The sequence below is a fragment of the Macaca thibetana genome, chromosome 7 (genome assembly GCF_024542745.1).
Source record: "Macaca thibetana thibetana isolate TM-01 chromosome 7, ASM2454274v1, whole genome shotgun sequence".
Classification (NCBI taxonomy): domain Eukaryota; kingdom Metazoa; phylum Chordata; class Mammalia; order Primates; family Cercopithecidae; genus Macaca; species Macaca thibetana.
The window spans coordinates 57,962,710-57,979,460 of record NC_065584.1 but is presented as its reverse complement, the minus strand read 5'-3'; the positions used below and the strand labels follow the sequence as shown (position 1 = coordinate 57,979,460).

Here is a 16,751-nt window from a genome sequence, read left to right as displayed (position 1 = left end):
TCAGGAGTTTGAAACCAGCCTGGGCAACATGGTGAAACCCCGTCTCTACTAAAATACAAAAAATTAGCCAGGCATGGTGGCATGCACCTATAATCCCAGCTACTCGGAAGGCTGAGGCATAAGAATCACTTGAACCCAGGAGGCGGAGGTTGCAGTGAGCCGAGATCACACCACTGCACTCCAGCCTAGGTGACATAGTGAGACTCTGTCTCAAAAAAAAAAAAAAAAAAAGTGTATCATTTGGTGATTTTTAGTATATTCACAAGTTGTATAGCCATTACTACTATCTAATTTCAGAACATTTTCATCACCCCAAAAAGATATCTATTAGCCCATTAACAGTCTAAGAGTTATTTTGCCAAAAATATGCTCTTCTAATTAATGGTATCCCAAATTATATCATGTTAACATATTTTACCCAAAGCAGAAATAGTTTTACTGGAGAATGAGAAGGAGGACAGTAACAAAGTATACTGACTTACCTTCTGCTAAGACAAAGCATGCCTCTGTGTATAAACCACTATGGAACTGGTATACAACAGCTGAGGAAAATAATTCTATTCTTGAGGCAGTAATAAAGTCAACATACATTTTGAGACCAATAAGGCTTCTAAATAATAAATTCAAAGACTTCCCATTTGAAACTGTGAATAGACCACAGCTTAGAAAGAGCTTTAAAAAATTTAGGTTTAAATGTCCTCATGTTTAATTCTTGGTAATATTGACAGGGTGGATCATTCTTACCATGATATAAACTTCGTCAGTCATTCGTCTAGATTCTTCAAATAAGAGGAAATTAAAGTTGTTCTGTCTCTGTTTAGGATTATATCTCTATATTCCTATACCAGCAACATAGAGAAGTTACATTGAGAACCCAAATAGGTAAGTTTTAGAAGGATATATAATCAATTTCCCCAATTCACATAATGCAGATTTTAAAAAATACAGACAAGTGAAGGATATAGCTTTACTAAGGTCTAGTTGTACTGTTCCAGTAGGATCTTCCAGAAAAAATTTTCCCTAAAAAAAAATGAAAAGAAATAAATCCACATTTATGTAACAATGAAAACTATGACCAAAAAATGAAACTACAAGTTTGACAACAGAATACAGTAGGGAGAAAAGTGGATTTTAAAAATCAGCTATTATTTCTAGTCCAGGCTCTTCCATTTACTAGTTTGATAACCCCAGACTAATCACTTAACTGAGATTCTGACTCCTCACAGGTACAAAATGGAGAATGACTCCTACAGATAAAAAATGGCAAGAGGGACACTCAATGTCTGCCATACGGAGGGTCTCCCCAGGTACCTTCTAAGACAGCCAACAGCATCTCCAAGTGACCAGGACATACTCTGCAGATTGCTTTTTCAGAAACCCAGTACTCTCTGTTTATCCAGAGGTCACTAGGGGCCTAATTTCAGGCTATGCAAACTGGGCTCCCGGACAAGACACTGTCCTGATGTCTACTCAGGAAACCAACCACAAACGAAAAAGACACTTGGTAACTGAGAAAAGTTTTTTGTGTTTTTGTTTTCTGGTTTTTTTGACTATTACAAAAGTTTATTTAACAAAAAGTCTAATATGAAAATGAACATGACCTAATTTTTACATCATTGTAAAACAGGCCCTATGGAGAGAGGAAATGGGTTTCTCTGCTGAACAGCCATTATTTTATTTTATTTATTTATTTATTTTGAGACAAAGTTTTGCTCTTGTTGCCCAGGCTAGAGCGCAATGGCACCATCTCGGCTCACTGCAACCTCCACCTCCTGGGTTCAAGCAATTCTCCTGCCTCAGCCTCCAGAGTAGCTGGGATTACAGGCATGCGCCACCACACCCGGCTAATTTTGTATTTTTAGTAGAGACAGGGTTTCTCCATGTTGGTCAGGCTGGTCTCGAACTCCTGGCCTCAGGTGATCCGCCTGCCTCGGACTCCTAAAGTGGCTGGGATTACAGGCGTGAGCCACTATGCCTGGCCAACAGCCATTATTTATCCTTATTCCAAGGCTTCTAACATGATGATACTATTTCCTTATATTACCACTATTCCAATATTTTTCTGTTGGTGAGGCAAGTTTTCAATAAAGGGTACATTCCTGTGCCCGCCACAAAAATGTTCTATGTAACCGACATTTTATCAATCCAAGGCCAAAACTAAAAGTTTGATGTTTATTAAGTTACCTCTTTTAACTGCGTTATCATTCCAAGAACAATCACATCTCCGATTTTGGTTGTACTACCCAATAAGGTTTCTATTGTTTTAAGCTAAAATAAAACAAAATAAATTTTAAAGACTATAAATATATTCTTTCAAGAAACTAAACTTTTTATAAGTAAGTAAATTTGGGGTACACATTTCAGCATTTATAGCTACTTTACAGTAGAAAATCAAATAAAATGGAAATAAAGTTGTAAAATTAAACTTAGGATGTTTAATTTTGTCCTACAAAAAAGCTGTAAGATCAAGTGTATGATGGCCTGAAAGAATCATGCCTAAAGAAACACCACATCAACTCAGGCTCTTACCAATGACTGAATCCACACCATATCATTCCGAATAATGATAAGTACATTTATTTTTAAAATATAGAAAAGAATATCTATTTTATTTTATTTGAACAGTACCTTTTGAAAATTAGCAAGCTATTTAAAAATATATATTCTAATTTTACTTAGTATTTTAAAAGGCTCTCATTATTATTTACATTCTCAATCTGATCTTTTTTTCTAATCAGAAAGTTTAAGGTAGTAAAAATTGGGACAACATTGTAAAAAATCCTTGCCACCCGGGCACAGTGGCTCACACCTGTAATCCCAGCACTTTGGGAGGCCAAGGCGGGCGGATCACAAGGTCAGGAGATCGAGACCACAGTGAAACCCCATCTCTCCTAAAAATACAAAAAATTAGCCGGGCGTGGTGGTGGGCGCCTGTAGTCCCAGCTACTCAGGAGGCTGAGGCAGGAAAATGGCGTGAACCCAGGAGGCAGAGCTTGCAGTGAGCTGATATCACGCCACTGCACTCCAGCCTGGGCAACAGAGCAAGATTACATCTCAAAAAAATAAAAATAAAAATAAAATAAAATAAAATAAAAAATCCTTTCTAACTTTTTCTGTATGTAATCCTAAATATATGTAAATACATACATATATAACTTATGACACACACCTATACAGTTTATTCACAAAGATGAAATCATAGTATATGTACTATTCTGCAACTTAACTTTTTGAAGTTAATTATCTGAGATATCTTTCCACTTTTCTACATATAAATTTCCTTCTGTTTAAAGAATAGAGATATCTATATTATACATATGACCATTTATTTCACCAAACTCCCATTAAAGGACATTTAAATTGTTCCCAGTTTTCTACTAATAAAAACAATTTTTAATATTTCTGTGCACCTTTCTTTGGCCCACTACAGCGATAGAAACTTTTTTCTTTTTTTTTTGGAAATGGGGTCTCACATTGCCCAGGCTAGAGTGCAGTGACACTCTCATACCTCACTGCAGCCTTCAACTGGGCTCAAGTGATCCTTCCACCACAGCCCCCTGAGTCACCAGGATTACAGGCACTAGCCACTGCATCCAGCTACAGATAATAATTGTTGAATAAAGTTCTACACATTCTAGAAACACAATTGCTAGATAAAAGGATATATAAGTTTTCATATTTATAGAAATTACCAAGTAGAGCTTCTTTTATCTTTACGTTTTATCTTTGTTTTCTTATTACAAATAATTCATGTATACTATAGAAAAAAATTTAAAATATAGACAAGAAAGAAATAAAAACTTATACAATCCTATCATTCCATAGTAATCACATTAACATTTAATACTGGAGTTACTCTTAAAAAATCTGAACGTAGGGCTGGGCGTGGTGGCTCACGCCTGTAAACCCAGCACTTTGGGAGGCTGAGGTGGATGGATCACTTGAGGTCAGGAGTTCAAGACCAGCCTGGCCTACATGGCAAAACACCATCTCTACTAAAAATACAAAAAAATTAGTTAGGCATGGTGGTGTGCACGTATAATCCCAGCTACTCAAGAGGCTGAGGCAGAATTGCTTGAACCTGGGAAGAGGAGGTTGCAGTGAGCCAAGATTGCACTACTGCACTACAGCCTGGGTGACAGAGCAAGACTGTCAGAAAGAAAGGAAAGAAAAGGGAAAGGGTGAAGGGGGAAGGGAAGGGAAAAGAACCTAGCCAAGTGTAGTGGTGCACACCTGTTGTCCCAGCTACTCAGGAGGCTGGGGCAGGAGGATCACTTGAGGCCAGGAATTCAAGACCAGCCTGGGCAACATCACAAGACCCCATGTCTCTATCAAAAAAAAAAAAAAAAAAGAACCTAAAACAACACAGGAGAAGTAAAAATAATAGTATTTTTTAGCACATCGTTTTTGCAATCTGTAAAGGGATATTATCATACAGGTAGATAAATGTAATTTAAGTAGGGAATGTGCCATCACAGATACAGAATTAGACAGTTCGAAAAGAATAATTATTTAGTTAAGCCTTAAATTACTTTGTCAAAGAGGAGACGAGGGAAAAGGCTCCTGGGCTATGGGCATCTCAGTTGCCAGAGAAAACCTAATATAGAAAACATATAGATGATCTTTGGTAGGGAAATATAAGTAATGCCAATTTCTAAAACCTAATTTATACTCTAATAAAAGTTTTGTTTGTTTGAGGGGGTCCTTACACTGTCACCCAGGCTGGAGTACAGTGGCATGATCTCAGCTCACTACAGCCTCAACCTCCCAAGCTCAAGTCATCCTCCCACCTCAGCCTCTCAGGTAGCTGGGACCACAGGTGCACACCACCATGCCTAGCTAATGTTTTTTATTGTTTGTAAAGATGAGGTCTTGCTATGTTGCCTAGGTTGTGGGATCCATTTGTGTTCTCACATTCATTCTATAAATGTTGTTTCCTTAGTACGTTAAGTAAAGTTTTCACTTCAACCAATGTAACACATTCTAGTTCAATAACTGTGTGTGGTGGTCACGAGGGATGAGTTGGGCAAGGAACCAGTATTTGAGTTCCTTAGTGCTATGGTCACTAAGGGATGAGTGAGGGCAAGAAAAGAAATGTTGAAAAGTTATCAGAAAGCCAGTGTAGTATCCAAATGGGCTAGAAAGCTATCTTGGAGGCCACAGTGTATCTGGGGCTAGCATTGTATCAGGGCCTTCTCAAAGGAAGCAGTAGCTTCTGATAGAGATTTGTGGGACACAGGACTCTAGGAATGGACTATATCAAAAGTGGGCATGCAGCCAGTCCAGTTAGCTAAACAGTTACCAGTAGTTTATTTTCATTTAAAATTCAACAAATTAGAATTAAGCAACAAATATTAAACTTATACACTTATATCCCCTACATAACTAGGATAATGTTCTAACCTGGAATTTGCTTCCGCTTTCATCAGGGTGAGAACCTATCACCGGAGGAGTAAATAATTCATGCCTGTGGGTCCTCTATAAAAAAGAAAGATTCACATGAATTCCTGAAACAGACATTTAAATGTAAGATTCACTAAAATAGTGTCCTGATGAAACATTGTCCTTAAACTAATGTCACTATTACTCATTCTCAACAAATTTGAAAACCCACATAATTTAACATACAAATATCTAGTAATATAAGTTTTAAAATTAAAAAAATAAAAGTAAAAATTTTAAAGGTCTGTTGTACATATGGCAGCAGCACATAGTGGGCTGAGGATATGAAGAACAACCAAGTGTCACTCTGAGAGCACTGGGGCTACTGAAAGAGAAGTGCCACCACACAACAAAGTACTGTGAGGGCTGACTGTACCCCAGGCCAAAGGGGCCATTGAACAACAGCCCAGATGATAAATAAGGTTTGGGTAGTAAGAAACAAAAGGAGCCTGAGATAAGACATTTCAGGGCCAAGCACAGTGGCTCACGCCTGTAATCCCAGCACTTTGGGAGGCCAAGGAGGGCGGATCACCTGAGGTCAGGAGTTCGAGACCAGCCTGGCCAACATAGTGAAACTCCGTCTGTACCAAAAATACAAAAATTAGCTGGGTATGGTGGCAGGTGCCTGTAATTTCAGCTACTCAGGAGGCTGAGGTAGGAGAATTGCTTGAATCCGGGAGGCAGAGATTAAGTGAGCTGAGATCGTGCCACTGCACTCCTGCCTGGGCAACAAGACCGAAACTCTGTCTCAAAAAAAAAAAAAAAACGGCATTTCAGGCAGAGAAACCATAAGAGTTAGAGTATTTAGGAAGCTATGCAAAGTTTAACACAGTTGAATTATGGAGTGCAGACAAGGCCAGAGATTAGTAAGATCCATGTGGGGATACTTCCCTCCCCAACTCTCAGTCCATATAGTTTAGGTAGGATTGATACCCCTTCCCCTTTCTATAGATAGGAATTCAAGGCCTAGAAAATGAAAGTACTCCATCCTTTTGGCCAGTGATTGGTTCAAGGATGAGCAAGTGCTTCAAGGTAGGCTCAAAAAAGACAGATTCAAGACTTTTGCTAGAACTATTAGAAAAGAGGAACTCTCTTTCCAAGAGTTGCTAAGGCTACTAGTGGAGATCTTTGTCACTTTATAGGGAGAACCTATTTGAAAGTAAAATCAATTTTTTAAAAGAGCTGGGACATGGAAAGAGACAGATGCCTCCTGATATTGTGTGAACACCTGGATCCAGCCAGGCTTGAAACTGGTGGACTTCTAGACTTCATAATACAAGCTAAACCAATATATTCCTTTTTCAGTTTTAATCAATTTGAGTTTCCGTAACCTCCAACTCAAAAAGCCCTGACAATACAAACTGTATCCCCAGCCAAGAAGTTTATCATATAGACAATGAGAAACAAATATTTTGAAGTAGGATAATGAAAACATCAGATTGATTTTCTGGAAGATAACTGCAATGAAAATATGAATGGACTGAACTTCAACCTGTTTATTTCACAGATGAATAAATGAGGCTCAAAAGGGATAAGTGGCACACCCACAATAACAGAGTAGACTTCAAAACATACTTAAGAAAAAAGAAATATGGTGTTTACTAAGCACCTTCTTTGTATAAAGGACAGTGCCAAATGTGGCAGAGGAGATAAACAAGGAATTCACAGTCTAATCACAGGGTAAACACCTCAAATGCAAGGTAGGGCCAAGTCCAGTCAGTGACATAAAAGACGTACTACTCGGCTGGACTCAGTGGCTCACGCCTGTGATCCCAACACTTTGGGAGGCCAAGGCAGGTGGATCGATCACGAGGTCAGGGGATTGAGACCATCCTGGCTAACACAGTGAAACCCTGTCTCTACTAAAAATACAAAAAATTAGCCGGGCGTTGTGGCATGTGCCTGTAGTCCCAGCTACTCAGGAGGCTGAGGCAGGAATATCTCTTGAACCTGGGAGGCAGAGGTTGCAGCAAACCGAGATTGCGCCACTGCACTACAGCCTGGGCAACAGAGTAAGACTCTGCCTCAGGAAAAAAAAAAAAAAAAAGGACGTACTACTCGGTTCGAGCAGAAAGAGATTGCATTCAGCTAGGCATGGTGGCTCAGGCCTGTAATCCCAGCACTTTGGGAGGCTGAGGTGGGCAGATCACTTGAGGTCAGGAGTTCGAGCCCAGCCTGGCCAACATGGTGAAACCCCGTCTCTACTAAAATAAAAAAGTTAACTGGGTGTAGTGGTATGTGCCTATAATCCCAGCTACTTGGGAGTCTGAGGAAGAAGAATCACTTGAACCCAGGAGGCAGAGGTTGCAGTGAGCCAAGTTTGTACCACTGCACTCTAGCCTAGGCAACAGAGCGGGACTTCATCTCAAAAATAAAATAAATAAAAAAGAAAAAGATTGTATCCAACTGAAGATCAAGAAGGGCTCCAGAAAGGAGGAATCTGAGAAGAGCCTTCCAAAATTAGGACAGTTTCAACAGTGGAGATAAGAGGGAAGAGCAGTCTACAGGATAAACAAAGTCACAGAAGTAGTGAAAGAAACAGAAACAAGAATTCCATATTTCAGTTTTGGCTCCAGCACAGAGTATGACTAGAGGAAAAGTAGAGATTAGGACAATTATGTGTGAGAGAAGATCTTACATATTAAGGATAATCTGCATTTAATAGGCAGTGAATTTCCTTGAAAGACTTCTGTGCAAAACCCATGAGGTGGTCAGAGCTACACTTTGGACAGATTAACCTGGCAACACTATGTCAGCAATGAAAGCAGCAGAGGATACTGTTTCCTCAAGGATCATTCTTTTCAACCTTTATTTAACCTACTGCTGACCATCTGCTCCTCCTTGAAGCCTTCTTGTGCTTCTACCATATAACACCATCCTCGCCTGGCCCCCAAGTTCTATCTATCCGCTTCCCCTCTTCTCTCTCTTTTTTTTTTTTTTTTTTGAAATGGAGTTTCGCTCTTGTTGCCCAGGCTGGAGTGCAATGGCGCCATCTCGGCTCACCACAACCTCTGCCTTCCGGGTTCAAGCGATTCTCCTGCCTCCTCTCCAGTAGCTGGAATTACAGGCATGCGCCACCATGCCTGGCTAATTTTGTATTTTTAGTAGAGACAGGGTTTCTCCATATTGGTCAGACAGGTCTCGAGATCCCGACCTCAGGTGATCCACCCGCCTCAGCCTCCCAGGGTGCTGGGATTACAGGCGTGAGCCATCGCGCCTAGCCTCCCTCTTCTCTTTCTGCCAGGGTCTCATCCTGGTAGTTCCATTTTTTACTCTATGCAGATGCTCCCAAATCTCTCTCATGCTACCAGCTCTCTTTCCTTAGCTCCAGATGTACACTTCACTTGATATTCTCCTGGCAATCTTAACTCAAATGCTTAAAACAGAAACTGCCATCACCTTCTACAAACATTCTCTTTTTCCTGTTTAATGCATTATTCTATATTCTACTCTCTCAGACTCCAGGCCTTACTCATCTCTGATTCTTCACCCCCTCCCTTCTCCTTCACATCCAGACAGTCACCATGTGCTTATAGTTTCTGCTGCTTGAGGGTGATGCCCTCATTCTACACCCCTTGCCACTTCCTTCATCCCGGCTATCATTTATGCCAAGACTAATAGCACAGACTTCTAGAAGGCTTCTCTCACACTCTTAAGTCATCCCCATATCTGCTGGGGGAGGAAGCACTCAAAAAACCTGGCTGCGATTTTCTCTGGTATTCCAAAGCACCTGGCACAAGGAGAACAGTCCCAACTCCCAAGGGTGGCATCCAAAGTGCTCCTACAATTTGGCTCCCACTTGCCTTTCCAAACTGATCCCATGCTACTCCTGATTTTCTCATCATTTCCTGCACAGAGTCCATTTTTTGCTGTACCTTTGTTCACAATCACCACCACCCTTTCCCCATTTCCACAAGATTAAAGCAATCTAGGTCCATGCCAAATGCCATCATTTCCTTGAAGCCCTCCCTGATTCTTTTATTGAATACATTGTTTGTATCTGTTATAGCACATATAAAATTCTACTTTATATATTTGCACAAATGTCTATAACTTCATAGACTGTAAGCTACTTGAAGGTAGTAAAGTATAGTAGGCAATGGCTGGGCTTTAGAGTCAGGCTGGATTGAAATCCTGTCTTACTATATGTGATCTATGGGCAAGTTACTAAACTTCTTCAAGCCTCAGTTTCCTCATCTGTAAAATGGGGATAATAATAGCATTTACACATATATTAGTATCATGAGGATTAAATGAGGTAAATAATGTATGTTAAGTGCTAACTGGCATATCATGTATTAAATGGTAACTACTATTTTTACCACCATCATTGTTGTTAAGAGGAAAATAGCTTTTTCAGCTCTGTATCTTCTACATGGTCTCAATTACAGAAATCTCAGTAACAGTTTATTGAATGACCAATTTTGGACCACAAAATTCCATTCATTAAACATCCCTGAGATTTCCCTAAACTGAAACAGTCTCTTTTTTTCTCTGTTTACCTAATATCCTCCCCTCCGCCCGCTACCAAACTTACCTGGTGCAAAATGGTATATCGCTCACGAAACAGCTCTGCTTTATCTCTTGCTGTTCCAAATAAATTTGGTGCAGGGTGGTTGGTCATTAACAGCCTAGAAAAAAAGAATGCCTATTTTTGACTATCATAATACACAAAGGTGAGCCAAAAGTGAAGCAAGAGACTATATACCTTCTGGAAAAAAAAAGCACATTTGAAATTAATTTAAAATCAGTGGATGGCATACTTACGGAAGAAATTTTTTCCTTTCTGAATTGTACACAAAGCGTGGAATATCAAATGCTCCTATGATATTGAAAACGTGCTCTCTGAAAAACATCCCACAAAACACAGACCTGATTTACTAAAACGTAAGTACTCTAGGTGAACATGATAACTTGCATTATAAGTCTTTGTAATAACACACTTTTCACATTTTCTTAGGCCAGGCACACAATTTCTTTCTCTTTTTCTTTCTTTTTTTTTTTTTTTTAAGACAGAGTTTCACTATTGTTACCCAGGCTAGAGTGCAATGGCGTGATATTGGCTCACTGCAACCTCTGCCTCCCGGGTTCAAGTGATTCTCCTGCCTCAGTCTCCCAAGTAGCTGGGATCACAGGCACGCAGTAGCTGGGATCACAGGCATGCACCACCATGTCCAGCTAATTTTGTATTTTTAGTAGAGACGGGGTTTCTCCATGTTGGTCAGGCTGGTCTCGAACTCCTGACCTCAGGAGATCCACTCACCTCGGCCTCCCAAAGTGCTGGGATTACAGATGTGAGCCACCATGCCTGGCCCACAATTTCTTATAGTGTCAAAAATACTATGGGGTTTAGCTTGTGCATTTTCATCTCAAGGGACAAGAAAGCATTGCCAAAACTCACAAGAAAAAAAAATTAATCAAGTTAACTTCCAGTTAAGAATTTCATCTGTTGAAAAAGAACAATTATATAAACAATAGTCACATCTTAAAGAAATCTCTACTTTTACGAGCTACAGTGTTTTTGTTTTTGTTTGAGACGGAGTTTCGTTCTTGTTGCCCAGGCTGGAGTACAATGTCTCGATCTTGGCTCATCACAACCTCCGCCTCCAGGGTTCAAGAGATTCTGCTGCCTCAGCCTCCCGAGTAGGTGGGATTAAGGCATGCACCACCACGCCCGGCTAATTTTGTATTTCTAACAAAGGCAGGGTTTCTTCATGTTGGTCAGGCTGGTCACTAACTCCCAACCTCAGGTGATCCGCCTGCCTCAGCCTCCCAAAGTGCTGGAATATAGGCATGAGCCACCGTGCCCGGCCATGAGCTACAGTATTATTAAAGGATATGATTAAGTTCGAACAATTTTTATTTTTTTGTTTTTGTTTTGTTTTTTGAGACAGTCTCACTCTGATGCCCAGGCTGGGGTGTGATCTTGGCTCACTGCAACCTCTTCGTCCTGGCCTCAAGCAATTCTCCCGCCTCTCAAGTAGCTGGGATTACAGGCATGTGCCACCACACCCAGCTAATTTTTGTATTTTTAGTAGAGAAAGAGTTTTGCCATAGTGGCCAGGCTGGTCTCAAACTCCTAACCTCAAGTGATCTGCCTGCCTCAGCCTCCCAAAGTGCTGGAATTACAGTCATGAGCCACCATGCCCAACCCCAACAATTTTAAAAATCTAAAATTTTTTTTGTTTGTTGTTTGCTTGTTTGTCTGAGATGGAGTCTACTTCTGTCACCCAGGCTGGAGTGCAGTGGTACAATCTCGGCTCACTGCAACCTCTGCCTCCCGGGTTCAAGCGATTCTCCTGCCTCAGCCTCCCAAGTAGCTGGGATTACAGGTGCCCTCCACCACGCCCAGCTAATTTTTGTATTTTTAGTAGAGATGAGATTTCACTGTGTTGGCCAGGCTGGTCTTAAACTCCTGACCTCATCATCTGCTTGCTTTGGCCTCCCAAAGTGCTAGGATTACAGGCATGAGCCACCGCATCCTGCCAAATCTAAAATGTTATGTAAAAGTGTCCCAGGAAAAGTTATACAATGAAAAAAAGAACCCCCCCCCCCCAATTCTGGCCATATCTTTCAGACTTATACAATATGTATATAGTGTTAGAGATGGAAAACCAAAAAAAAATATTTAATTTCAGACACTTTTAATAATACAACCATGTTTAAAAGAAGTTAAAAATTTCCACAGCACTATTGTATAAATATCCCAACCTAAAAATCTTTCCTAAAATTATATGTTTATCTCCCAAATTGAAAATGATCAAAAAAGGTTAATGCTACCCTAGAGGTAACAGGTATGGAGTAGCTGAGAATCAGTGAACTTGAGGAAACTCTAGACTCCAGACACTGCTCCACTATTTTCTGGTGGATCAGTCTGAGTAAGTTATTGAACTTCTCATGCCTTCTCTTCATCTATGAGAACAAGAGCCTCTATTGTGGTATGATATAATGATTCTGACAACTGAAGGTACAAAAATCCTTTACCGTTCAGTCCCCACTGGACCTCCATGTGGGTTGGCTGTAACATATAAACAGCCTGACAGAAATAGCCGAGCCAGGTCAGTGAGGAGTGCGGGCTGGCTGACCCTGGCACTGCACACTGAGGCCAGGGATAGGCCTGAGGCTCGCACCTCCTCTGAAACTGTGCCCTGCCTTTGAGGCCTGGCAGGTGTGGGAGCAGGGGCTGCCCAAAGGTGGGCTGGGGTTGGAGGAAGCAGCCTGGTAGTTGCTATGTGTCCTGAGGCTTTAGGGCACCTGACCCCATCCTTGTTAGAACTGGCGTCACTAGGACCTGTTTACTCTTGATGAGAATCATGATCCCTGGGCACGTAGTGCATTTTCTGGAAGAGCCCACTCACCCTGGACCAGCCCTTTGGCAGCCTCAGACAGTCCTTGAGGAGGATGACTGAGACATCATGGGCCACACACTGTGTGCCTTCTCTTAGGGAAATGTCATCATTGACAATAGCTATTTCTTCATCCAGAACCTGGGGGAGGGTGGGTTCAGCTCTGTGGACCTAGTGGAGAGGTTACAGGATGGAGACTTCTACGCCCTGAAGTGAATCCTGCGTCACAAGCAGCAGGACCAGGAGGAGGCCCAGCCAAGAAGCGAACATGCATCGCCTCTTCAATCCTTTACCTCACGGCTTACTGTCTGAGGGAGCAGGGTGCTGAGCATGAGGCCTGGCTGCTGCTTCCGTTCTTTAAGAGAGGTATACTGTGGAATGGAGAGAAAGGCCGAAGGACGATGGCAACTTCCTCACTTATGATCAAATCTTTCAGCTGCTGCTGGGTATCTACAGCAGCCATGAGGCCATTCATGCCAAGGGTTAGGCCCACAGGGACCTGAAGCCCACCAGGATCTTGCTTGGAGATGAGGGGCAGCCAGTTTTAATAGACTTGGATGCCATGAATCAAGCATGCCTCGAGTGAAGGTCTCCCACCAGGCCCTGACCCTGCAGGACTAGGCGACCCAGTACACCATCTCCTACTGAGCCCTAGAGCTCTTCCCTGAGCAGTCACTGTGTCATTGATGAATAGACTGGTGTCTGGTCTCTGGGCTGTGTGATACATGCCACAATGTTTGAGGAAGGCCCTTATGAAATGGTGTTCAGGAAACGTGACAGTGTGGCCCTTGCTGTGCAGAACCAACACAGCATCCCACAAAGCCCCATGCATTCTTCAGGAGTGTGGCAGCTCCTGGCCTCAGTGATCACTGTGGACCTGCTGCAGCAGCCTCACAATGCTTGCCTCCTCAATCAGCTGGAGGTACTGCAGCCCCCAGCTCCTGGCCAGCACACTACCCAAATCTGAACAAAGCAGTGGCCATGTTGAGGAGGTAGCCCCTTGTGCCTTGGAAAGAGGCTCCCATCCCTCACTGGACTCTCTACCCATTCTTTCTTTTTTTTTCTTTTTCTTTTTCGTCTGTCATCCAGGCTGGAGCAGAGTGGCACGATCTTGGCTCACTGCAATCTCCGCCTCCCGGGTTCAAGTGATTCTCCTGCCTCAACTTCCCAAATAGCTGAGACTACAGGCATACACCACCATGCCCAGCTAATTTTTGTATTTTTTAGTAGAGATGCGGTTTCACTGTATGTTGGCCAGGCTGGTCTCGAACTCCTGACCTCAGGTGATCTGCCCACCTCAGCCTCCCAAAGTGCTGGGATTACAAGCATGAGCCACTGCGCCCAGCCTGATTTTCTGCTTTCTTACCCCCAAGAGCAACACCTGGACAAGGGGCTTTACTGAGTGGGGGTGAGACAGGGGTTGGGAAAAGGAAAACTGATGGGATATGGTACATGGCTCTGTGCAGGACTGTTGAGCTCATATTATTATGTTCTGCCTCCAAATCTGGGAGCAGGAGAATGTATAAACAGAAGAATAAAGTGAATGCAGATTGATGTGGGGGAAAGTAAGTAAATAAATAAATAACAGGTAACTTTAGGGTAAACAATGAGTAATGTCTATTTTAGGATAATAATCCTTAAACTTTAATACAATCGTTTTGAATTTCTATTGATTGCTTTAGGAACATTCATTATACTCTAGTATTTATTTTATTTTATTTTTTGAGACAGGGTCTCACTCTGTCACCCAGACTGGACTGTAGTGGCATGATCTCAGCTCACTGCAACCTCCACCTCCCAGGCTCAAGTGATTCTCCTGTCTCAGCCTCCCAAGTACCTGGGATTACAGGTGCATCCCACTACTGCCCGGCTAATTTTTGTATTTTTAGTAGAGACGGGGTTTCACCATATTGGCCAGGCTGGTCTTGAACTCCTGACCTCAAGTGATCCAACCACCTTGGCCTCCCAAAGTGCTGGGATTATAGGCGTGAGCCACTGTGCCTGGTCACACTAGTATTTTAAATGAGTTTGCAAGGGTAAAATTAAAAATCCTCAATTTCTGTATTTCTTTATTTATTTAGCAGTTATAAGTTCTGACACGGAGAGGATTACAACTTCTGACTAAAATAAAGATAATGACTCCTTTCAGTCACCTCCATTACCCCAAATAGGAAAGAAGTGGCAAAGTTAAAACTGTCTCTCAGCCCATTTTCCCCAGTGTTTTCCATGGCAATTCATAATAAAATGCCATGAATTTGGATAGAAGTATCATATCAAGAGGGATATTCACAGAAATAAAACCCAGAAGAATTACTGCCATATAAATTCTTAAACCTAAAAACATGAGATAGTAGAGTCACAAAACTGAGGTCCTACTCTCATTTGCCATTCACCATGTGACCAAGTAAAGTTGCTGAACTTCTCTGGGCATGGTACTTTCCTAAGAGCAAAGTAAACTATACTTCTGAATATTCATTTCAATTCAACTCATTTGTAGCATACAGAATAAAAAGTCAGATCCACTGGCTGGGTAGGCAGCAAAAGTTAGTAATGAATGGTACAGCAACATTGTAACTTCAAATCCTAGGAGAAACCAGTAAAGATGAATCATTTAATAATGAGGTTTGCAAAGAAAGCCATTATTTAAAAAGACATACAGAAATAACAACAGCAACCACTGTGGAAATGTTGATCACTAATAATTTTCCAAGACAATAATTAAAACTAAGTGCTCAATAACACCTCCAATGAGGAATAAAGTTAACTGTACCCACATACATAGTTTCATCAACAGACTGACTGCATTCCTGGACTGCTGCTTCCACCACAGATCGTTCAATCATGCTTGATGACACTGAAAAGAGAATTGCAGAGTCAAATTTTAAAAACAAAAAAAAAATTAGTTCTTTCCACAGACAGCTCTTTTCCCAAAAATAATTTGCAAATATTAATACTGGGATTCTCATTATACAGTTTTTGGAGGAAAAAAGTGTTAGGTCAGAACAATAACAAAAGCCTTATCTCAAATACCTTAATTTTCCACTCCAGACTCCCAGTCTGGAGTGCGGTAGCATAATCTCAGCTCACTGCAAAGTTTTCCACACTCAAAGTTACAATACCTTAATATATAATCAAATGCCTTAATTTCCTAAACCCTGTTTAGTTATAAGAACATTTCTGAGCCAGGGTCGGTGGCTCATACCTATAATCCTAACACTTTGGGAGGCTGAGGCAGGAGGATGGCTTGAGCCCAGGAGTTTGAGACCAGCCCAGGCAATGTGGTGAAACCCCATCTCTACAAAAAATACAAAACTTAGCTGGGTGGGTTGGCACACGCCTATAGTCCCAGATACTCAGGAGGCCAAGGTGGGAGGATCACCTGAGCCCAGGGAGGTGGAGGCTGCAGTGAGCTGTGATCATGCCACTGGCATGATCTCAAAAAAAAAAAAAAAAAAATTCCCTAAGCTCTCACTTTTAATAAGGTTACATTAGTATAACTTTATCGTTGTAACTGCTCAGTTTCAATGAGCATGATAGTAACAATAATAACAATAGCAGCTACCACTTATTAAGCACTGAGTAAATGTGGGGCACCATGCTCAGTACTTTATTTACAAGCATTATTCCATTAGGTAGACGTCCTGTAAGACTGATGTTAAAATGCCCATATCTTATAGATAGGGAAAATACAACTTTAAGAGGTTGAAAATTTTGCCCAAAAACTAGAAGAGATAGAGAGCAACAAAAACCCAGGTCTGATTCCAGAGTGGGCTCTTTTAATCACTTTGATATGCTGTCAAGCAAAATACCATGTGCCATCTTAAATCAATGTACACAGAGACAAGTATCATTTTCTTTTTCTTTTTTTTTTTTTTGAGACGGAGTCTTACTCTGTCACCCAGGCAGGAGTGCAGTGGCGCGATCTTGGCTCATTGCAAGCTCCACCTCCCGGGTTCACGCCAT

General features: G+C 41.4%; 1 protein-coding gene and 1 pseudogene across 5 annotated transcripts in view; one reads left to right on the top strand and one right to left on the bottom strand.

The window, feature by feature from the left end:
* The window catches only part of POLE2 (DNA polymerase epsilon 2, accessory subunit), a 51,525-nt gene that overhangs the window by 26,491 nt on the left and 8,283 nt on the right, over nt 1–16,751 (bottom strand). Inside the window, exons 3-9 of one of the 5 annotated variants that reach the window (XM_050796906.1) lie at nt 15,567–15,642; nt 10,210–10,287; nt 9,980–10,073; nt 5,404–5,478; nt 2,185–2,268; nt 964–1,020; nt 483–531 (exon numbers count right to left, since the gene is read on the bottom strand). In XM_050796906.1, coding sequence (XP_050652863.1) covers nt 483–531; nt 964–1,020; nt 2,185–2,268; nt 5,404–5,478; nt 9,980–10,073; nt 10,210–10,287; nt 15,567–15,642 — 513 coding nt within the window. Of the gene's footprint in view, nt 1–482; nt 532–963; nt 1,021–2,184; nt 2,269–5,403; nt 5,479–9,979; nt 10,074–10,209; nt 10,288–15,562; nt 15,643–16,751 lie in introns of those variants that run through there. The other 4 variants (XM_050796910.1, XM_050796908.1, XM_050796909.1 and 1 more) reach the window with 4 other exon arrangements.
* Nucleotides 12,858–13,869, top strand: LOC126958529 (serine/threonine-protein kinase 16-like; annotated as a pseudogene).